The sequence below is a fragment of the Phacochoerus africanus genome, chromosome 4 (assembly GCF_016906955.1).
Source record: "Phacochoerus africanus isolate WHEZ1 chromosome 4, ROS_Pafr_v1, whole genome shotgun sequence".
Taxonomy (NCBI): Eukaryota; Metazoa; Chordata; class Mammalia; order Artiodactyla; family Suidae; genus Phacochoerus; species Phacochoerus africanus.
The window spans coordinates 6,405,466-6,426,255 of record NC_062547.1 but is presented as its reverse complement, the minus strand read 5'-3'; the positions used below and the strand labels follow the sequence as shown (position 1 = coordinate 6,426,255).

General features: G+C 57.7%; 4 protein-coding genes across 4 annotated transcripts; 2 read left to right on the top strand and 2 right to left on the bottom strand.

Annotated features, from left to right (window-relative positions):
* The first annotated feature begins 1,374 nt into the window (after positions 1 to 1,374).
* On the top strand, positions 1,375 to 5,187 carry CTSW (cathepsin W). The gene is made up of 10 exons (XM_047775249.1): positions 1,375 to 1,498; positions 1,729 to 1,813; positions 2,835 to 2,948; positions 3,333 to 3,487; positions 3,606 to 3,702; positions 3,785 to 3,865; positions 3,956 to 4,081; positions 4,538 to 4,602; positions 4,676 to 4,858; positions 4,949 to 5,187. Exons 1-10 carry the CDS (start codon positions 1,412 to 1,414, stop codon positions 5,057 to 5,059), a joined length of 1,104 nt encoding a protein of 367 aa, XP_047631205.1. The 5' UTR covers positions 1,375 to 1,411; the 3' UTR covers positions 5,060 to 5,187.
* Positions 5,188 to 5,365: 178 nt separating this feature from the next.
* Positions 5,366 to 10,503, bottom strand: FIBP (FGF1 intracellular binding protein). The gene is made up of 10 exons (XM_047775251.1): positions 10,321 to 10,503; positions 9,953 to 10,151; positions 9,628 to 9,754; positions 7,487 to 7,587; positions 6,867 to 7,000; positions 6,452 to 6,560; positions 6,311 to 6,374; positions 5,977 to 6,063; positions 5,800 to 5,897; positions 5,366 to 5,488 (listed from the first exon to the last, which is right to left on the bottom strand). Exons 1-10 carry the CDS (start codon positions 10,403 to 10,405, stop codon positions 5,419 to 5,421), a joined length of 1,074 nt encoding a protein of 357 aa, XP_047631207.1. The 5' UTR covers positions 10,406 to 10,503; the 3' UTR covers positions 5,366 to 5,418.
* Positions 10,504 to 13,148: 2,645 nt separating this feature from the next.
* Positions 13,149 to 14,177, top strand: CCDC85B (coiled-coil domain containing 85B). Its single transcript, XM_047775241.1, has one exon. It carries the CDS (start codon positions 13,330 to 13,332, stop codon positions 13,936 to 13,938), a length of 609 nt encoding a protein of 202 aa, XP_047631197.1. The 5' UTR covers positions 13,149 to 13,329; the 3' UTR covers positions 13,939 to 14,177.
* A 608-nt stretch (positions 14,178 to 14,785) lies between these two features.
* Positions 14,786 to 20,790, bottom strand: FOSL1 (FOS like 1, AP-1 transcription factor subunit). Its single transcript, XM_047775240.1, has 4 exons — positions 20,456 to 20,790; positions 18,268 to 18,465; positions 16,260 to 16,367; positions 14,786 to 15,864 (listed from the first exon to the last, which is right to left on the bottom strand). The coding sequence occupies exons 1-4, from the start codon at positions 20,543 to 20,545 to the stop codon at positions 15,445 to 15,447; spliced, it is 816 nt and encodes a 271-aa protein (XP_047631196.1). The 5' UTR covers positions 20,546 to 20,790; the 3' UTR covers positions 14,786 to 15,444.

Below are 20,790 nucleotides of genomic sequence, written 5' to 3'. Positions count from 1 at the left end.
TTCTTGAAGGCAGTGAGCCCCCTGAGGCCCTGGCCCAGCCCCCTCTGGGTGCCAGCCTGCAGCTGCAGGTTTAGCAGGTGAATGAATAAATGAGTGATTGGGTGGGGAAGTTCATTCATTCCTTTGTTCAACAAATGAGCAGAGTGGCCACCCCTGACCAGGCTCTGTGCTACACACCAGGATACAGCCCTGATTGAAAAAGAGGCCAATCTCCTGGCCTCGTGGAGCTCACATTCGAGGCAGGGAAGGAGAGGATCAAAGAGGAAGGCCATTCAGCTCAACACCCCCCGTCCCTCCTCCTCCCGCTCTCCCAAATTTCCACAATCCCCGCCACCAGAAACTGGTTTTATGACACGCCCTCTGGCGCCTACCCTGGGACCTCCAGCTCTGAGGGCTGACATTGGCCTTAGTCATAGGTCACGCACAGCCAAAACTAGCTTGGGACACATAACTGGGTTCTAAAACCACGGAGCCAGGTACCCTTCTGCGCATGGTCGGGTCTACTGCCTTTTTTTTTTTTTTTTTTGGCCGCACCCAAGGCATGTGGAAGTTCCCAGGTCAGGGATTGAACCTGTGCCACAGCTGCAGCAATGCCGGATCCTTAACCCGCTGCACCACAAGGGAGCTTCCTGCATTCTAATAAAGGTAGTATCCCTCGTTTGTTTTTCAAATCGAGAAGTCCCTTGGATTACTATCTGCTGGGGGCAGTGGACCTAAACGGGACCTTACAGCTTTGGGAAGACTCCTAGTGAGTGAGGAAATGAGGCAGTGAGCACACGAATGAATGAATCCCAGATCTGCGCTCTCCCCCTCCTCTTGCTCCCATTCCCAAGGAACCCCTGGAAAGCCAGGGGGTTTTTTTGTTTTGTTTTCTTTTTCCATTTCTGCTCTCGGGTGCTTGTTCCCAGCCTGAAGGACCACATGGGAGCTCCCCAGCCCAAGGACCCTCTTAAAACCAAGGCAGAAGCGTCAGGTGTTAACACCCTTGCCAGTTCTTAGGCACCAGCCTGGCTCTGAGATGCTAAGTGGGCTACCTTCCCGCCCTCATGCCTAACCCTGGACTGTGATGGGAAGGGGATGGAGAACAAGAAGTAGATGCTGCCACTTGCTGTTTCCTGGAGCCTGCGCTCCCCTGTTCAAAACTTCTGTCTACCTCAAGTGCGGTCAGCAAACCCCCGATGAGCCCGCTCTGTGTCCGGCCACTTTCCCTGTTGAACAAAGAGGTAGCGTGGGTAACAGGCAGCGGCCCCGAAGGAACAAAAGCCTGGGGCCTCTCGTCTTCCTTGCCCTGGGGGGTCCTCCTCCCCCTCCCAGCCTGGTTTCCCTTTGAGGTTTCTCTTGCTCCACCCCCACAGCCCCTCCACCTTGTTCTGCACAGCTTCCTGTCCCTGACACTCTGGTTGGCGGCATCATGGCACTAACTGCCCACCTCTCCTGTCTCCTGGCCCTGGTGGTGGCAGGCCTGGCCCAAGGCCTCAAGGACGTCCTCAGAAGCCAGGTAAGTGCCCCCCAAGGCCTGAGGCTCGGCCCGCTGGAAACAGCACCTTGTTCCCATTTCTCAGAGGGAGCAGGTGAGGCTACAGAAGTGATGGATGGGCCCAGGCTCCCCCAGGGAGAAGAGCAGGCTGGCGGCTGCTGCCCCCGCCCAGTCCTTGCTGGGAGCTGAGGTAGGGGTCCCATTGACGACGCCTCGTCTCCCCCTCCCCTCCTGCCCTTGGTGTTTTCCAGGACCCAGGTCCTCAGCCACTGGGGCTGAAAGAGGTCTTCACCTTGTTCCAGATCCAATACAACCGGAGTTACTCGAACCCAGCAGGTATCATGGGGCACCTCTGTCTCCGGCCCAACTCTTCTCTCATTTGAGAGAGGAGGAAATCGAAGCTCAGGGTCCTCCCTGAGCCAAAGCCAGCAGGACAGTGACAGAGCTGCGGAATTCTCCTTGGTTACATGCACAGGTGGGGACAGGAGCATCCTTGGCTGTGAACCTGGAGGCAGGTGGCAGCTGTTGGGGGTCTGACTGGTCCATAGCCACTTTCCTGGGACTCCAGGCAGCAGACCACCATCTAGCCACAAGGACTTCTTTCATTTTATTTTTTTTATTGATTTTTTTTTTTCGTCTTTTAGGGCTGCACCCATGGCATATGGAGGTTCCCAGGCTAGGGGTCGAATCACAGCTACAGCTGCCAGCCTACAGCACAGCCACAGCAATGCCAGATCCCCAACCCTCTGAGCGAGGCCAGGGCTCAAACCCGCAACCTCATGGTTCCTAGTCAGATTCACCTCCACTGCACCATGATGGGAACTCCCACGAGGAGTTCTTTCAGGAGCCACCCAAGGAAACCCTTTTAGTCCCCAAGCCGAGAACTCCCAACTCCAAGTGTGGGTTGGTTGCCAGCCCTGCTCCTGCCCTCTGCATCTCCTCTCCCATGGGGGATGGTCTGTGGGGCTTCCTGTGCCACAGACCCAGACCCCACCCTCCCCTACCACCTCCCAGCCACAGACCTGCAGTCAGAGGTGTGATCCAGAGACAGAGGAGATGACCTGGCAGGAAGCCAGCCCCTGACCCCCACTTTCCCCTGAATCACTATGCCTTCAGACTCCTGACTCAGCTTCCTCCCTGGGGGGCGCATTACCCCTCTTTCTGCCTCCTAGGAAAATGCTGGGGTGGGGGCTGGGGAACCACTTTCTGGGTCCAGGTGTCTGCCCTGGGGCCTGCAAAGGGCCACAGGAAAGAGCCAGGGCTCACCTAGGTGAGTGTGGGTTGAAGTCAAGCCAGTGGCCACTTCCTGCCCCTGGGGGCTCAGGAGCCAGCCTAAGACAACTGCCTTTCGGTCCAGAGCACGCTCGCCGCCTGGACATCTTTGCCCAAAACCTGGCCAAGGCTCAGCGGCTGCAGGAGGAGGACTTGGGCACAGCCGAGTTTGGAGTGACTCCATTCAGTGATCTCACAGGTACTGGGACCGCACCCCCACCCCAGGTGGGGAAGCAGAACCTTCTCCAAGGATCCTGGCAGATGGACGGGGCAGACTTTTGGCTTTTGTTTCCCTGAGGGACGCACAGGACCAGAGCCCTGGGTGCTCACCCCTAATCCTGGAGACCAGGGACAGGAGCTCCAGAGGCCTGTGGCCCAGCCCAGCTCAGAGGGAGGCAGCAGGAGTCGGGGAGCACCCCCCAGCCTGCAAGGAGCTTGGCCTCTAGGCCTCAGTATCCTCGCCTTTCTCTCCCAGGCTATCTGGGGACTCAAAGGGCTGAGAACGTGGATGGCTGAGGTGGGAGGCAGAATATTGGGAAGAGGGGATCAAAATTGTGACTTTGTGGCCCCATCTGTCCCCCAGAGGAGGAGTTTGGCCAGCTCCATGGGCATCACTGGGGGGCTGGCAAGGCCCCCAGTATGGGCATAAAGGTAGGGTCTGAAGAGTCGGGGGAGACAGTGCCCCAGAGCTGTGACTGGCGGAAGAAGCCGGGCGTCATCTCGGCCATCAAGCATCAGGTATCTGCCCCCAGGCAGCCTGGCCCAATCCAGCCTGGGCAGGAGGCAGGGGCAGGGGCAGGGGGAGGGGGGCAAGGCCTGGACACCCCACCGCGCCCCACCCTCTTCTCCCCACTAGAAGGACTGCAACTGTTGCTGGGCCATGGCGGCAGTGGGCAACGTGGAGGCTCAATGGGCCATCAAGTACCACCAGGCTGTGCAACTCTCTGTGCAGCGTATGGCTGGGGGCCGGGACCTGTGGGACTGGGTCGGGGGTGCCTGAGGCCTGGGCACCCACACTGTCCCCTCTTGCCCCAGAGGTGCTCGACTGTGACCGCTGTGGGAATGGCTGCAACGGCGGCTTCGTCTGGGACGCGTTCCTGACTGTCCTCAACACCAGTGAGCGAGCGCCTGCCTCTCCCGGCGGCTGCGGGCAGGGGGTGCGCAGGGGCTGAGCTGAGCCTCCTCCCTGGCCTTGCTTGTCTGCAGGCGGCCTGGCCAGCGAACAGGACTACCCGTACAAGGGGACCGTCAAAACCCACAGGTGCCTGGCCAAGCAGCACAGGAAGGTGGCCTGGATCCAGGATTTCCTCATGCTGCAGTTCTGCGAGCAGAGTGCGGACCGGGTGGAGACACGGGCGGGCACAGCGGGGAGAGTGACAGGGACAGACAGGGCAGGACAGATGGGGCTAGAGATGGAGATGGAGTGACCTGGGGCAAGAGTGGCAAAGAGGAGTTCCCACTGTGGCTCAGCAGTAATGAACTCGACTCGTATCCACGAGGACTCGGATTTGATCCCTGGCCTCACTCAGTGGGTTAAGGATCTGGTGTTTCCATGAGCTGTCGTGCAGGTCGCAGACGAGGCTCAGGTCTGGCATTGCTATGGCTGTGGTGTAGGCCAGCAGCTACAGTGCTGATTTGACTCCTAGCCTGGGAACTTCCACATGCTGCAGGTGCAGCCCTAGAAAGACAAAAAAAAAAAAAAAAAGAAAAAGACATGGGAAAGAGAGAAGAGAGCTGAGAGCAGGGGGCACAGCGCAGGCAGGACCTGATGGCGCCTTCCACCCCCAGGCATCGCCAGGTACTTGGCCACCGAAGGCCCCATCACCGTGACCATCAACGCGAGCCTACTGCAGGTGGGAGAGGGTGGGGACGGGGGAGGGGCAGGCGGGGGAGGCGGCCCCGGACTCAGCCTCTCTGCCCCTACAGCAATACCAGAGGGGAGTGATCAGGGCCACATCTGCCACCTGTGACCCCCGCCTTGTGAATCACTCCGTCCTGCTGGTGGGCTTTGGTAAAAGCAAGTCTGTGGAGGGGAGGCGGCCTCGTCCTGGCCGCTCCATCCCATACTGGATCCTGAAGAACTCCTGGGGGCCCGACTGGGGTGAAGAGGTGAGTGCGAGCTATTTGCAGGGTCGGGAGGGAACAGGGCAGGACAGGCCTCTCCCCAGCGTCTGGCCCTGATGTCCCCTAACTTCCCAGGGCTATTTCCGGCTGCACCGAGGGAGTAACACCTGCGGCATCACCAAGTACCCGATCACTGCCAGAGTGGACAAACCCGTTAAGAAGCACCAGATCTCCTGCCCGCCCTGAGCCCACCCGGCTGCACCTCAGTTCTCTCCTGCTGTGCCAGCAGCGCCCTCACTTTCCCCGCTCCAAGGTTTTTGCCGCCTCCCCCAGTAGTCTTGCTTCTTATTGAATAAACCAAGATAAGCCCCCTGTCTTTGGAGTGGCCTCAGCTGGGGGTCAGGGGAACGGACGGGGAGCACAGAGACATTCTCTGATGTGCCCGAGTCCCTGCGGGGCCAGCGTACACACCCATCCTTACACACTGTGACACGTCGAGACGTGTGCACGCGCTCCCACACGGGGCCCCATGTGTAGCCACTCACAGCCTCCTTCAAAGTCATGGCCACTTTATTGTCAGTGAGGGAGGGCGGTGGGAGGCGGCCTCAGTCATGATAGAGACGCAGGAGGCAGCCATGGAGGGTGCCCATGTAGCGGTCCCAGAGGGCCTGGTGCCTGCAATGAGAGTGGCGACAGTATTGGCTGAGGTTTACTGCAGCCCCAGCTCGCCAGGACGCGTTCATCTTATGATCCTTATCGTCACTGTCCCCAGCTCGTGTGGGAGGAAACAGGCACAAAGCGGGTCAAGATCCTGTCCAAGGTCAGGTCACAGCTTCTAAAAGGTGGAGCTGGGACCCTGGGCAACAGAGAGACACCGCCCCCGGGGTGACAGAACAGGGAACTCTGGGTTTGCGGGAGGCCCAGGCCCCAGCAGGGGGCCGGCGGGGGGTGAGGCCGAGCTGGACGGGCGGCCTGGGGTTTCTCACCGGAAGCCGTCCAGGGAGTGGACCGACGCCGAATACTGATTCAAGAAGAGCTGCACGTCTTTCAGCGGCCAGTGGTCGGAGCGGCAGGGCTCCACAAACTGTGGGTCCAGCGTAACATCAAGCACTGGGACAGCCCAGAGACAGCCCAGGATGGGCGCACAGGGCAGGACCGCTCACCTTTTCAACGAGGTCCACAAACAGGTCTCGGACATCCTTATTGTGGGTCAGCTTGGCGGCCACATTCACCAGCCCCCGGGACAGGTTCTGTGGGGCAGGGAGCCTGGGAATTCTGCCCTCTGCCCCGGAGGCTGGGGGCTGAGCCCCAATCTATCCACCTCCCTCAATCAAGTAACTCCCCCGTAATTAAGCGCTGGCCCCCGCCTCCCAGGCAGGCAGAGGGAGCAGCAGCGCCACCTGCCGGTCAAGCTCGGCAAGAGCAGAGTTGCCCGGAGGGACAGTGCTCTGGAGGCTGAAGATGCTCAAGGGACAGAGGCTGGATTGGGCCACAGACCTTGAAGTTGGCTTCCATCTCAGAGAAGACACCGAGCTTTCCCCGGAGGGCAGTGCACACCAGGCTGCAGGGAGACAGGGTCAAGCCCAGAACCGCCTGGGTTCCCTGCTTCAGTCCCTGCCCACAGACCCCTAGGGTCACCTCTTGTGCAGGTCCAGAAGGTCCTTGTCAGCCACAAGCACCTTGAGCTCCTTCAAGTCCTGGAGAAACTCCTTGTCTAAGTCCATGTCCATGTCATCCACCTGGGAGTCTAACGGAGGCCCATGAAGGGAGTTGGGGGAAGGGCGAGACAAAACCCCCTCCTGTGACAGCCTCCCTCCCCCACCTCATTGCACTGTTGTTGAGACAGACAGATGAGCAAGTGGACTGTCAGAGGCGGAGCGACTGGCCCCAAGCCACAGGGAAGCCGTGGCCCCTTGGTCTGCTGGGGGTGGGGGAGGGCCTAATGAAGAAAGGCTGCTGGGAACAGGGGCCTGCAGGCCCAAGTGCTGGGGGGGAACCAGGCCCTGAGAAGGTGAGGTGCCCAGGCACCTGGGCCGGGGGGGGGGGGCCTCACCGACGGCTCCGAGGGTCCAGTTCTGGATCATGAGCTCAGCACAGAAGGCAAAGTCCCCGAAGCTCAGATACTGCAGTTTTTTCTTTCCTGTCTCAAAGCGATTGTTGGCAAAGAAGACGATGGCTGCATAGTCCCTGCAGGGAGGGGAAAGTGGGCCCATCAGGGCTTGAAATTCCTTCTCCCACTTGTGACCTCGGCTGGGCATCAGCGCTCTGGCCTCTCTCCACCCTAATGCACTGGGTCATGTGTTTTAGGTCACTTTTCTCTGGGCCTCCTCACGTGCAAAGAAGAGGTTTGGGCCCAGGTCTCCTAAGGGACACAGCAGGAGACCACAGGGTAACAGGTGCCATTTACTGAGAACTTACCAAGCCCCAGGGGCTGTGCCATCATGGCCTTCGCGCATGGCAGCTCACAACAGCCCAGCCGGTACATGGCTGGGCTGGGATTGGAACCCAGGCCAGTCTGATCCAAAGTACAGACCAGGGGTGGGATAACCATTGCCTCAGCACAGCCAGGAGGTCAGGTGGGTTGGGGTGAGGAACGTGGACTGGGCTCAGGGAGCAAGGGAGGAGGAGTGCCGAAGGTCGGGGAGACAGCTGGCTCCTCGCGTGGCCCCTCACCTGGCCAGCCGGTCGGACAGGAGGAAGTGTTGCTGGATGTTATCCACCAGGGAGCCCCGCATTTCCTCCACCACCTTGAAGACTCGCTTGAAGTTGTCAAACTGCAGGGCAGTTAAAGGAGGGAGCCCTGCTCAGAGGTTGCTCAGCCAGTAAACCGTCTCGAGAACATCCCTCCGTCACCTATCCACCTGCCCAGTCTCCAGACACGGCTATTCCTTCATTATTTTTTTTCCATCTGTAATATATTTTGGGGGGCTGTGCCTGTGGCATGTGGAAGGTCTCAGGCCAAGGATCGAACCTGAGCCATGGCAGTGACAATGACGGACCCGTAACCCCAAGCCACCAAGGAACACCTCATTTGTAATGTTTTACATGTATGCCTAAAAAAGTAATTTTATAAACCTCGAATTGCAGTATCATTTCTATAAACGGTAACAATACCTCTTCACATCCTTAAATACCCAGTGTGCGTTCACATTTCCCCAAATATCTTACGGGGGGTTTTTGGCCACACTTGCAGCACATGGAAGTTCCCAGGGCAGGGATTAAATCCATACTGCAGCTGTGATCTATGCCACAGCTGCAGCAATGCCAGGTCCTGAACCCACTGCACCAGGCCCAGGATTGAACCTGCACCACTGCAGAGACAATGCCAGATCCTCAACCTGCCGTGCCACAGCAGGAACTCCTTACATATTTTTCTTAACAACTGAGGTGTTCAAACAAGGATCCAAAGAGATGTACTTGTTGTATTTGATTGTTATGTCTCCTAACTTACTGGTTCCCTCTCTTTTCTTTTTTTGAACAAACTGTTAATTATTAATACCTGTTATCAATTCGACAAGTATTTACTAGCTTTTGCCATCTTGTCGCAGATAAATGTTTACTCACTCTTATCTCTAAACTCACCCCTATTTTAGCACCATGCTCTCTAGTTCTTCACAAGTTTGTGCTGGACTTGACCTTCCTGGCTAAGTCCCAGGAACTCAAAAAAAAAAGAGCCAACACCAGGCTGCCCCATGGAGCTCACAGGAATGAGAGAGGAAAGACATGGAAGGCTCAGGAGAAGGGTTACTTCTCCCTGGCACCATCCGAAAGGCTTGTGTAGAGGATAATGTGAAAAAAAGAATGTATATAAATGTCTGAGTCACTTTGCTGTGCAGCAGAAATTGACATTGTAAATCAACTATAATAAAAAAAATTGGGGGGAGTTCCCATCGGGGCGCAGTAGAAATGAATCCGACTAGGAACCATGAGGTTGCGTGTTCAATTCCTGGCCTTAGTCAGTTAAAGATCTGGTGGTGTTGCCTGAGCTGTGGTGTAGGTCGAAGACGTGGCTCGGATCTGGTGTTGCCATGGTGTAGGCTGGCAGCTGTAGCTCCAATTAGACCCCTAGCCTGGGAACCTCCATATGCCATGAGTGAGGCCCTGAAAAGAAAAAAAAAGGAGAAAAAAAAATGTTGGAGTTTCCATTGTGGCTCAGTGCTAATGAACCCAACTAGTCCACGAGGATGCAGGTGCGATCCCTGGCCTTGCTTAGTGGGTTAAGGATCCAGTGTTGCTGTGAGCTGTGGTGTGGGTCACAGAAGCTGCTCGGATCCTGCATTGCTGTGGCTGTGATGTAGGCTGGCAGCTACAGCTCTGATTCAGCCCCTAGCCTGGGAACTTCCAAGTGCTGCACCTGCGGCACGAAAAAGAAAAAGAAATTTTTTTCAATAAAAATAAAGATTTGTGGAGAAGGTGTCATGTGACCTCCTGCCTTGGATTTCAAGGGGGCAGATATGCCCAAGAATACTTCCTTTCAGGTAAGAGCAGCATGAACAAAAGAAAGGAAACATTAAGTCTAGAGAGACCGGCAGGGACAGAATGACAGAAGAGTCTAAAGTCAGGGCCAAAGAGTGTGGCTGCTATCCAGGGGAGAGTGGGAGCCAATGAAAGTTACGAGAAGGAGAAAGCTGTGGTCAGATCTGGGCTTCTGAAAGGTCCTTTGGCTGAGGAGTGGAGGATGGCTTGGAAAGGGCAAAAAGAGAGGAGAGCAGATGAGAAACCCCTGCCACATAGGTGCTGGAGGAAGCTAGAGCTGGGGCAGTGACCAAAGGGATGGTGTGAAGGGGAGGGCTGCAGATGGGTGTGGTGTCCACCTGTCTCCGGCAGCTCTTGAGGGTGATGCCTGTTTTGGTGCTGATGTCATCCAGGTCCTTCTTGGTGCCTTTGGACAGCTTCTTGCCCAGCACCTCCCGTACAAAGGCCTCGTCAAAGGCATAGTACCTGTGAGGAGTCAGAGGGAACTACCGACTTTCCATAAGGGAAGGGATAAGAGGAATGACGGGACCTGGGTTTGGCCCCTTCTGCTCTCAACTTTCTCCCAGCATAAGTCCTGTGCCTCCCTGGGCCTCATTTTTTGGCCTGCACAATGGGTATATGGCCAGCCTGGTTGAGGTCCCCACCACCCCTCCAAGTGAGCACCTCTCGATGAGCAGTGCCTGTCGAGAGGGTGGGATCTGGAAGATGAGCTGGTGCAGTAGCTTGGGCGGTGCGTGCAGCAGGCGTTCGAGCATGTGGAAAGTGCGGTAGTGGTCCATGGTGTCGCTCTGCAGCACCGCCGCGGTGGCGCCGGTCTGCTCCAGGATTCCCGAGCGCACCCGCAGGGCCACCGCGTCGTTCACTGGGGAGTGAACACTAGCATCAGGCAGAGGCTCTCCAGAGATTCCAGCCCCGAGCCCGAGGTATCCCGGCCTCCCAGACCTCTGCCCACTGTCGGACTGGAAGCCTAGTCCTGGTTCGGCCCCCTCTCCCTCCAAAGCAACCGCTCCGCCCGACGGCCCCCCACCGACCCGAATAACCGTCCAGCCAGAGGCGATACACGTCCTCGTCGATGAGGGTCGTGTTCCCCACGAAGATGTCCAGCTCGCTGGTCATAGCGACGCCTGGACGAGGGCGCCACCGCAGCGCCCCAGCAGGAGCGAGCACTGCCCGCGCCCGGCGCGCAGCCGCCGGGCCACTTCCGGGAGCATCGACTTTCGGCTCCGGGCACCCGGAGCCGGAGAAGGACCACTTCCGGGACAGAGCCCTTGCGAGCAGGAGCCCCAGGAAGCAGGCAAAGGCGGTGACGGTGGGGTAGCCCCTCCTCCCAGTGGGAGGAGGAATATCAGGCTCCTGGGTCCCCACCCCGCTCCACCCCACTCCACCCCACCTCACCCGGCCGGGTGGGCGTCCGGAGGCGAGGCCTTCGGTCAGTGTCCCCAGCCCCGGCAACCCCCCACATGCTCCTGCTTTTTCTCTGGCCTCTTCGGGGCCTCCCTACTTTGACCTGTATCCTAAATTTAGGGGGTTCGCGGGGTTCTATCCTAAATATTTTCTTCCTGTTGTGGCTCAGCGGGTTAAGAACCTGACTACTGTCCCTGAGGATGCGGGTTCTAACCCTGGCCTCGCTCAGTGGGTTGAGGATCCGGGTTGCCAAGGGCTGTGGTGGAGGTCGCAGACGCGACTCACATACCACATTGCTATGGCATAGGCTGGCGGCTACAGCTCCAATTCCATCCCTAGCCTGGGAACTTCAAATGCTGCAGGTGCCGCCCTAAAAAAAGAAAATTCTAGCCAGACTTCCACAGGCCCTTGCTGGGAGCCCCTCAGCCCCTCCACCCCTCCTGTGGGTGAGCCCCTCTCTTGAGCATGGGGCAGCTGCTCCCACGGTTTTAATCCACCCCACCCTGGCCCCAACAAACTAATGCCCTCTCTTATTCTGCAGCTTAATGCTCTGCCTGGAAGTGCACATCCAGAGGACCGCCTCTATGTGACTCTTTCCACACTGGTCCCCCAGAGGCCCCTCAAAAGCCAGATAGACCTGTTGGACTCCCTAATCTGTTTCTTTCCTGTGTTCCTATCACAGTGACAGCCCCAACATCCACCCTGTTCTCATGCCAGAAAGCTCCCATACTCCTCTCTCCACATATTCAGTTCTGCTGATTTGCCTCCTGAATATTTGTAATATCTGTTTTATCTGCTCCACCCCCTGCTGGCACTGTCCCAGCCTGGTCCTTCTGCAGAGCTCTCCTTGCCCATTGACACAGTGTTCTTAGTAATCTCTCTGCCTACATCTCCTCCCTATGGTCCATCCCACACAGCAGTTCAAACAACCTTTCTAATAAATGCATATTTTAAAATGTTCCTCCTCTGCTTAAATCCTTACTGGCCTGTGCACACGCTCCAGCCTCATGCTGAAAGCCCTTAAGAATCTGGCTTCTGACTACCTTTGTTGCCTTCCTCCCTCTCTTACCACTTTCCTTAAGCACTTGCCTTTTTAAAAAGATGTATATCAAGCTATTTTCATTGTTGTTAAAGCAGCTAGGCCCTTTCCCACCCGCAGTGACTTTCATCATGCCACTCCCTGTCCCTGAAATAGTTTTCTCCTTACTTGCCAAAGTCCTATTTTTTGTTGTTGTTTTGTTTTTTGTTTTTTGTTTTTTTAGGGCTGCACCTGTGGCATATGGAAGTTCTCGGGCTAAGGGTCAAATTGGAGCTGCAGCCTCCAGCCTGTGCCACAGCCACACCAGATCCCAGCTGGGTCTGTGACCGTCACCGCAGCTCACCACTAGATCCCTAACTTACTGAGAGGGGTCAGGGATGGAACCCATGTCTTCATAGATACTAGTTGGGTTCGAACCGCTGAGTCACAACAGGAACTCCAGTCCTATGCTTTTTTTTTTTTGGTCGGCACGTGGGGGTTCTCAGGCTAGGGGTCAAATCGGGGCTGTAGCCACCGGCCTAGGCCAGAACCACAGCAATGCAGGATCCGAGCCGAGCCGAAACTTCGACCTACACCACAGCTCACGGCAATGCTGGATCCTTAACCCACTGAACAAGGCCAGGGATTGAACCCAAAACCTCATGGTTACTTGTTGGATTCGTTAACCACTGCGCCACGATGGGAACTCCCCTATGCATCTTTTAGAGTCCCTCAGATGTCACCTCTATTGGGAAAATTTTTGCGGGTGGAAGGCAGTCCCTCAAAATATGCTCTTTTCTCCATTTGCTTCTGGGATTTAGCACAGCTTGTCTCCTTTGCCAAATTAAGATCTCTTTGAGGACAGTATAGGATTTTGATTAAGTTTATTTCTGCGTGGATCTCACACACAATAATGGTTTTTTGAAAAAAGAAAAAAAAGGTTTTCTGAACAAACGAATCCCTTGTATGCCTCTCCCACCAAGCAGGAACACTCCGTAGGCCGATGGTGAGCCAGGACCTTAGGATTTAGGGTTCCGAGAACTGGGAGCGAAACTCAGTGAGCCGAGACTGTCGAGCTCAAGCTAAGCTAGGAAGGATGGAAAGGCGGCCCGTCTAGGTTCGGTAGGGGGAGGGTGGGAGCCCCCACCCCCACCCCCGCCATCCGATTCTTAGTTCTCGGGAGGAGCCGAGAGGCCTAGGCTCGAGCCTGAGGATGTTGGGAATTGGGAAGTTCGAAGCGCCTAGTTTAGGGTTGACTGGAACAGAGGTCGGTGACGCGGGTACCCAAGGTGCACGAGGGTCGGGGACTCCGCAGTCCGAGTGGACCGGGAACGGTCACTCTCTCTCGCCCTCCCTCTCTCGCCCCCACCCCGGCGCCCAGGTCCCGCCCCTTTCCGAGGAGCCTTTCCCAGATTGGCTGTCTTTCCTTAACGTCATGTGGCCCCGCCCCGGCGCGCGCCCCGCCGCGTGCCCACCCCCGCGCGACTGCTGCATCCTACGCTCGCTTAACCACAGACAGTCTGCCGAGCGGGTGCTAGAACCCCGGCGCCGCGGAGCTCGTCGTGGGGCTCCTGGGCCGCGGCGGCGGGCAGGCGATGCTCCAGAGGCCTGAGCAGCCATGGAGGCCGAGACGGGCGGCCTGGAGGAGCTGACGGATGAGGAGATGGCGGCTCTGGGCAAGGAGGAGCTGGTGCGGCGCCTGCGGCGGGAGGAGGCGGCGCGCCTGGCGGCTCTGGTGCAGCGCGGCCGCCTCATGCAGGAGGTGAATCGGCAGCTACAGGGTCATCTGGGCGAGATCCGCGAGCTCAAGCAGCTTAACCGGCGCCTACAAGCCGAGAACCGCGAGCTGCGCGACCTCTGCTGCTTCCTGGACTCGGAGCGCCAGCGCGGGCGGCGCGCCGCGCGCCAGTGGCAGCTCTTCGGAACCCAAGCATCCCGAGCCGTGCGCGAGGACCTAGGCGGTTGTTGGCAGAAGCTGGCGGAGCTGGAGGGCCGCCAGGAGGAGCTGCTGCGGGAGAACCTGGCGCTTAAGGAGCTCTGCCTGGCGCTGGGCGAGGAGTGGGGCCCCCGCGGCGGCCCCGGCGGCTCGGGGGGCTCAGGCGCTGCGCCAACACCCGAGCTGGCTTTGCCCCCGTGCGGTCCCCGTGACCTGGGCGATGGAAGCTCCAGTACCGGCAGCGTGGGCAGTCCCGATCAGTTGCCTCTGGCCTGTTCCCCAGATGATTGAGGGTACAGCTTCCCGCCGACGCCCGCCAGGATTGGTCCCCAAGCGCCGGGATTGCAGTGAACTTCGGGACTCGAACGCCGCCCCGGCTGCGCACGAGGGGCCGCTTGCATGGACTTAGAAAACCCTGACGCTGAGGAGGGCCCCTGGCTCTCGCTGGCGGGGCAGCAGGGGACTGGAGGCTGGAGCGGAGGGACTTGCTGGAGGCTGGGTGGGGGCTAATAAACTGAGAAGGAAGCAGAGCCCATGGCCCGGCCAGCGTCTGTTTGGGACTCGCCGGCGTTGGGAGGAGGGCGGGGACTTGGTGATGGGGTACCGTTCCCATCCGGAGGGACTGCAGAACTAAGGTGGCTGACTCCCCATTACCTCAATCCTGGAACGGGATGTGGGACCCTGGTAAACCACCGCCCACCCCCCACCCCCATCAGGCTCCAAGACAGGCTGTGATCCGGCCCCTGAAGTGGCTCCGGCTCCCTTCCCAGCTCCTTCCTGTCCAAGACAATGGGGCAGGAAGCAGGTGTTGGGGGCCTAAAACCCACTCAGCCGGCCTCCCCTGAGGCTGGAAGGGGCTTAGCAGCCTGTGGCACAGCAGGAGCACTGCGGGCCCCCACCAGGAGGAAGATGATAATCCTCTTGGCTTGGCAACCCACAGCTTTTCTCTTCCTCCTTTCAGTCCTGGAGATAGGCAGAACAGATGCAGCCTCATTTGTCAGATAAGAAAATCGAGGTCCCGAAATAGTGAATAATTTCTCCAAGGTCATATAGTGAGTTGGAGGAGCTCTGATGGGAGCCTAGGGCTTCTGGCTCCAAAGGTTCTCCCTTTAGCCTCTGGGTCCAATGAGAGCAGGCCAGAGCTTCAAGGCTTTTATTCCATTTTAGCAGGTTTGTATAAAAATACTCTCTTTAGGAAAATAAATAGCAGCTGCTCTTGCTATGGATGCTTGGATTCCCTGGAGCTAAAGTCTTCTCAGAGCTGGGGGCACAGGACAGCTCATCACAGAAGCCTCTGGCACCCTCCTGACCCCTTCCACTTATGAGGGGCTGGCAGAGAGTCTTGGTTCAGGAACCTGGTGCTGCTGGCAGTGGGGCTGGGTGAGTTAGTGTTTTAGGCTGGTAGAGTATCATCTGTTGGCGGTAGGGTTGGGTGGATCATAGGAAGAGGGTGATGAAGACTGTAGGGGTGGTCTGCAGGGGTTCAGGACTCCAGAGGACCTCTGAGGATCTCCAAAGTCTCTTGGGAGCTGCTCAAGTTTTTCTTGAACAAAGAGGAAATATTTTGTCTCAGATTTTGTGCAAATTGTGCTAGAGAGGCCAGCTCTAGAGAAAAAGTGCGCAGCTTTGGTGCCCCAGGCTAGCTCTACAAAATATGCAAAATATGCTCAGTCTCATCTGGAGGGATGGAGAAGAACCTGATGGGGTTGGATATAAGATATGGTCCAGGCCAGCTGTACCAATGGGCAGGGAGATGTTGGTTAGTGTGGCACCCGGAGGGAGGGGGGCCGGAGTGTCTCATAAGGCCAGGAGGGTTGGGGAGCCAAGGGGGTCAGAAGAGGGGTCCCCACTGCTGCTGCTACTCCTACGATGGGCTGAGGCACAGGGCTCCGGGGTGCTGGGGTAGGTGAAGACCAGACTGGGGGTGAAAGGAGTCAGGGAGGGTGTGGTCATGAGCGTGGGAGTGTGCAATGCTTCCGGTTCAAGCACAGGCCCAGGGGAAAGGGAGATACAAGGCACAGGGCGGGAAGGGTCTGGCGGGCTGCTGGTGCCACTGGTACCGCCTGTGCCGCTGGTGTCGCTCTCCCTGGTCCCTTCTGGGATTTTGCAGATGGGCCGGTGGGCTTCCAGCACCAGCTCCAGGCGCTCCTTCTGCTTCTGCAGCTCCTCAATCTCTCGCTGCAGCCCGGCTTTCTCGTCCTCCAGTTTGTCGGTCTCCTGGGGAGGATCAGGAGAAGAGTCAAGAAGATGAGGGCTGAATACCGCGGAGCCTCCCGCGGCGCTAGTGGTTGGGAGGTTGGGGCGGGGGTGGGGAGTCTCCAGCGAATCTGGACTACAATTCCCATGAGTCCTCGGGAGGAAAATGGGCATGTTTCCCATCAGGCCTGGGGCATCTTCTAAGGATGTCGTCCGGCTCAGCTCCAGCTCTACTCTGTTGAGAGTGAGACGCGCTGCAACGAATTTTTAATCACTTTTTCCTCGTTAGGGAGCTGGGGGGAGGGGACCTCATAAACCGGTGCCCCCTGCAGCCCCGCGGGGCTCTTGGGAACGTAGGGGCCTCTGAGGTTGGGTGGGTCGGGACCTAGGCACCCTCCTCACTCGCCGGTGCTCACCGACTGCAGGAAGTCGGTCAGTTCTTTCCTTCGGTTCCTGCACTTGGCGGCGGCTAGCTTGTTCCGCTCGCGCCTCACTCGACGGCGTTCCTCCTCCTCGGGGCTGATCTGGGGGGTAGAGAGAACAGTGAGGTGCGGGCTCTGTGCGCTGGCCCAGGGATAGGACCCTGGCGGAGCGCAGGCAGTGCAGGGGCGTCCCGAGCCTGCCCTTTAGGGACCACCGCTCTCTATCCGGTTCCCGGCTTTACTAAGGTTGGACTAGTCACATTTCCTCCTCGCACCCAGCTTTTACCTCCTATAATTCCTCTCGGGAATGTCCTTCCCTGTTGCTCCACAAACCTTAACCCTCCTCTCCGAGGACTCAGTGAAGATGCCCACCCAGTCACACACCCCCACTCCCCCTTCCTGGAAGCCTTCTTTCATTCCGCAGCCAGAAGTGGCCTTTCCTCCTCTGAGCCTCTGGGACCAGGCCACTCCTTCTCAAAAGACCTTCATTCTTTTCAGTCTCTTGATAACCAAGTCTCCTCTTTCTCAAGGGCTGTGTAAGCACTAGGAGGAGCTAATGAGAGCTGCTAAGTACAGTTATATGTTGGGAATCTACTATGTGCCGGCTAAGATTCTTAACCCAACTTTTCATACAAGGAAAGACACATAACTTGTTTGTGATTCCAGAGCAGAAATTAAAAAGCACTCCCTCTATTAGAAGAGATCAGCTAATGGAGACCACCTACCCCTAAAGGACCCCACTCACAGCTCACAGCCCCAGTCTAGGACTACCCAGGATCAAAGGGCCACCCTCTGGACATGGAGGGAAGTCCAGGAGCCTGCCTATGGTTCCCCCTTCCAGTTGTCACAAAGGCAAGCCAATCTGGTTCTGGGTAAGCCTCCCCTGACCCGTTGCACATCTTTCTCAGGATCCTGACCTCCTCTCCATCCTCTCCCCTGTGGCAGGCAGAGCAAGCTCTTTAATGTGCAGCCCTCACCCCACTACAGCCTCATATACCAAAAGGCCCCCGGGGAGAGGCGAGAGGAGCCACTCCCATAACGACCCTGTAGCTCTCGTTTATTCTGGTAAGGACTTTATTAGCAGTGTGCAGGCAGGAACCCTGGCTGGGGAGGCAAGAGGTCCCAGGTCTCTCAGCCTCAAGCCTTCTCTTAGCTTCGGGTGAGACAGGTTTGATGGTGAAGATATGATCTTAGAATTGGACAGACCGGTCTCATTACTCACTGCTTCTGAGATCTTAGGCAAGTGACCACCTCTCTGTGCCTTCATTTCCTTGGCTGTCAAAGGGGGAAGCCAGCGTCCATTCCCAAGAGGGTTTTTGCGAGGATCAAATGAGACAGGGAAACTGTACCCCAGAGAGTAGCTGAAGGGAACTCTCTCCTTCCCCTTCTCTCCCCAGCTCCACAGACAGCTCAGGCCACCCTCCACTGTCCACATGACTTTCCATCTTATACATTCTCCCTTCCACCTCCAAGCCTTTTTTTTTTCTTTTTTTTGTGCTTCAGGGCCATACCTGTGGCATATGGCGGTTCCCAGGCTAGGGGGTGAATCTGAGCTGCAGCTGCCGGCCTACACCACAGCCACAGCAACGCTGGATCCCTGACCCACTGGGTGAGGCCAGGAATTGAACCCTCATCCTCATGGATACTAGTCGGATTTGTTTCCGCTGCGCCATGACGGGAACTCCTCCACCTCCATTCCTGCTCCTGCCGTCCCCTCTACCTGGAAGGGGCATGCAAATCTCTCTATGCAAATCCCACCTATCTTTCTCAGCTAATATGCCTCCACCTCCAGGAAGTTTTCCCTGATCCACCAGTGACCACTTTGCCTTCTGGGTCTCCCCGGGGGCTCTTATCACTTTCTGCCTTGGCCAGTAGTCACCAGTGGACCTATTCTCCCCACCCTCCTTCTAAGCCTGTGTTCTGCTTTTCAGCAAGAGCTTATCTTTTTCACCTCAGCACCCCTGCGGGCACAGGAACCTGTGCAAATGCCTCTGCTCCTTACCTGTTCACAGTGCCGGCGACGCACTGCCGGAGTTGGCCCCAGAGCCTGGATGACTCCCGGCCGGGGTTGTGGGGGACTGTACTGGGGGTAAGCCAGAGGCCTGGGGTAGCTGCTGGGTCCCAGGAAGTGAGGCTGTACCATCCACTGCAGCTCCTGGCTGCCACTCACAGCGTTGATGCTTGGCACGAGGTGGAACTTCTGAGGGATAAGACACAGAGGACTAGGGATGAGGTCTGTGGGGACGGAGGGGCTTCCAGGGGACAGAAGTCACATTGCTGCCCACCCTCAAGGCAACTGCTGGTTCTGAGAGACCAGAGAGGGCGCAGCTTGGCAGGCATCCCTGCTTATGAACTGTGTGACTTTAGGCAGGTCACACAACCTCTGGGGCCTCCATTTCTCCCATCGGAGCTAAGAAAGTGTGAATTCCAGGCACTGGCCCAACAACTTTGCTAATCCTGACTCATATAATTTACACAACAGTATCTTCATTTTCAGACAGGAAAACAGTTCTCCATAGACGCACAGCCAGTAAGTGGGAAGCAGGTTTGTGCCCAGGAAGCCAGGCCCTTGCCCACTCTTGCATGCAGCCTGAGTCTCATCGGCATGAAGAGGAGAGTGACAGCTTCTGGCTTCAAGGGTGATTGTGAGAATCAGGTGAGAGGATGTGTGTGAGAGAGCCTGGTAAGTGTGGACAAGGACCGCTGCTCTGGGTTCAGGCTATCCCGGCTTTGATCTTAACTCAGCCATTTACTGGCTCTCTGGGCAAATTATTTAATCTCAGTGTGCCTCAGTCTCCTCGTTTTTAATATTGTCACAGGGAGGGATTACAGCATTTCAATGATGCTAAGAAGTACCCTTTAGTGGCTCTGAATAGCAGCTCTCATAGTTCAATTGGCAACTTGAAAACAATTTTTGTGCTACAAAATAATGATCGGTTTTAGTATCAGTGGGGTCTTAGATTCTAGGAGTTAAGATAAATGAGGCGGAAACTGCCCGGCACCAGGCAGAGCTGCACAGTATGTGCTCCAGGTATCACCTGCCACAATTCCCTTCCAGCCAGAAACGTGAGGAATGGGTTGAGATGGGGGCTTACTGTTTGGAAAAAGAACGAGATTCAAGCCCTGGGTGTGGGCGCCCAGTCGTCCGGGAAGCGCCCCACAAGCCCAGACAAGTCAGGACAGCAGTGTCCCCGGCTTAGTGCTGCGGGCCCAATGGCCCAGTGACCCCAGTTTCGGGCCAAGGTACCGCCGGCGGCATCTCCAGCTCCCGAGGTTGTCCAGGCCCGGGCCCCTCCGGGCCAGGAAGGGAGGGGCGCCCCGCGTGAGTCAGCCACCGTGACTCGGCTGCCGTGACTCGGCGGAACGGACGCCGCTCCTTCCCTCCCCTAGCGACACGTGCTCACGGCCCCTCGACAGGAAATGGGCACCTGCAGCCTCCCAGGTTCCCCCCTGCCGGGAGCGGGCGCCGTTTGGTGCCGAGAGCCGGGGGCGCGGGAGTTGCCCGCAGCCTGACCCCGCGCACGTCCCCATGCACCTCACGGTCTCTGCCGGCCGCATCCCGTAAAAGGGTCAAGAGCCAGTCTCCCGGAGCCCACCAGGCTCCACTGCGCCGAGATGACGATAAGGATCTGGCGACGGGATGGGGAGGGACAGACAAACGCGCGGGCGCCGGGATGATCACAGACAGACCGCCCAGGATTCCCAGTCTGCCGGGTCCAGCCCGCCGGTAGATCCTGTCTGTGCGAGGGGACATCTCGGCCGCAGCTCAGACTCTGGCTCTTGGAAATTTAGTTCTCTTTGATTCTGCCGGGACTAGAACTCATCCCGGACAAGGGGTCCCATTCGGACGCAGATGGGACAAAGAAATCGGCGGTGGACAGGAGGAAGGAAAGACGGTAACAGAGACGGAGGGACGGAGAGACCGCAGAGAGAGGGGGAAAGAGCGCGAGCCAGAGAGGGGACGTTCGCAGATCTTCGTTTCCCCCCCCCCCCGCCCCGCCGCGCGCGTCCCACTGGGCTGTGGGGGGAAAAGAGCCCTTGGACAACCGAGAATGGGCAGGATCCGCTGCCACCCCTCCGAGCCCCACTCCCTCCTGCGGTTCCCGGCCCCGGTCCTGATTGTGCTGGAGCGGCCCGCACCGTCTCAGGCGCTGTCCACCTGGGGACACTGGGCGTAGGGTTCCTCTCACCTGCTGGCCTGTCACTGGGGGCTGCGCCGGGCCGCCGTACGCACCTCCGGCCCCGGAGCTCGGTCCCGGTTCCCCGAAGTCTCGGAACATGCCCTGGGCTGGCTGCTCTGTGGGGTCCGTGTCGGCGGCTCTGGTTCTGACTCACTCGCTCCTCGCGGAGTCTTTTCTTTTTATGAATGAAAAGTCCTAGGGCTGAACCACTTCCACTGGGGCGGGGGGGGGGGCGTTCCTCAGCGGCGCTGGTCACCTCGGGGCTCCACCTCTGCAATCGCACCGCCTTTTGCCAGTCCGCCCTGAACTTTTCGTCGCCTCCTACCGCTTTTTGGTGGGGAAAA

Coding starts and splice junctions, on each gene's coding strand:
- CTSW (XM_047775249.1), top strand. CDS start 1,412: ATGGCACTAACTGCCCACCTCTCCTGTCTCCTGGCCCTGGTGGTGGCA. Junction 3,488..3,605: donor TCTCGGCCATCAAGCATCAG/GTATCTGCCCCC, acceptor TCTCCCCACTAG/AAGGACTGCAACTGTTGCTG. Junction 4,082..4,537: donor GCTGCAGTTCTGCGAGCAGA/GTGCGGACCGGG, acceptor TTCCACCCCCAG/GCATCGCCAGGTACTTGGCC.
- FIBP (XM_047775251.1), bottom strand. CDS start 10,405: ATGACCAGCGAGCTGGACATCTTCGTGGGGAACACGACCCTCATCGAC. Junction 9,755..9,952: donor CAGGCACTGCTCATCGAGAG/GTGCTCACTTGG, acceptor GACTCCTCACAG/GTACTATGCCTTTGACGAGG. Junction 6,064..6,310: donor AGATGGAAGCCAACTTCAAG/GTCTGTGGCCCA, acceptor CCTGCCCCACAG/AACCTGTCCCGGGGGCTGGT.
- CCDC85B (XM_047775241.1), top strand. CDS start 13,330: ATGGAGGCCGAGACGGGCGGCCTGGAGGAGCTGACGGATGAGGAGATG.
- FOSL1 (XM_047775240.1), bottom strand. CDS start 20,545: ATGTTCCGAGACTTCGGGGAACCGGGACCGAGCTCCGGGGCCGGAGGT. Junction 18,466..20,455: donor CCCCAGTGACAGGCCAGCAG/GTGAGAGGAACC, acceptor CTTATCCCTCAG/AAGTTCCACCTCGTGCCAAG. Junction 15,865..16,259: donor TGACCGACTTCCTGCAGTCG/GTGAGCACCGGC, acceptor GATCCTCCCCAG/GAGACCGACAAACTGGAGGA.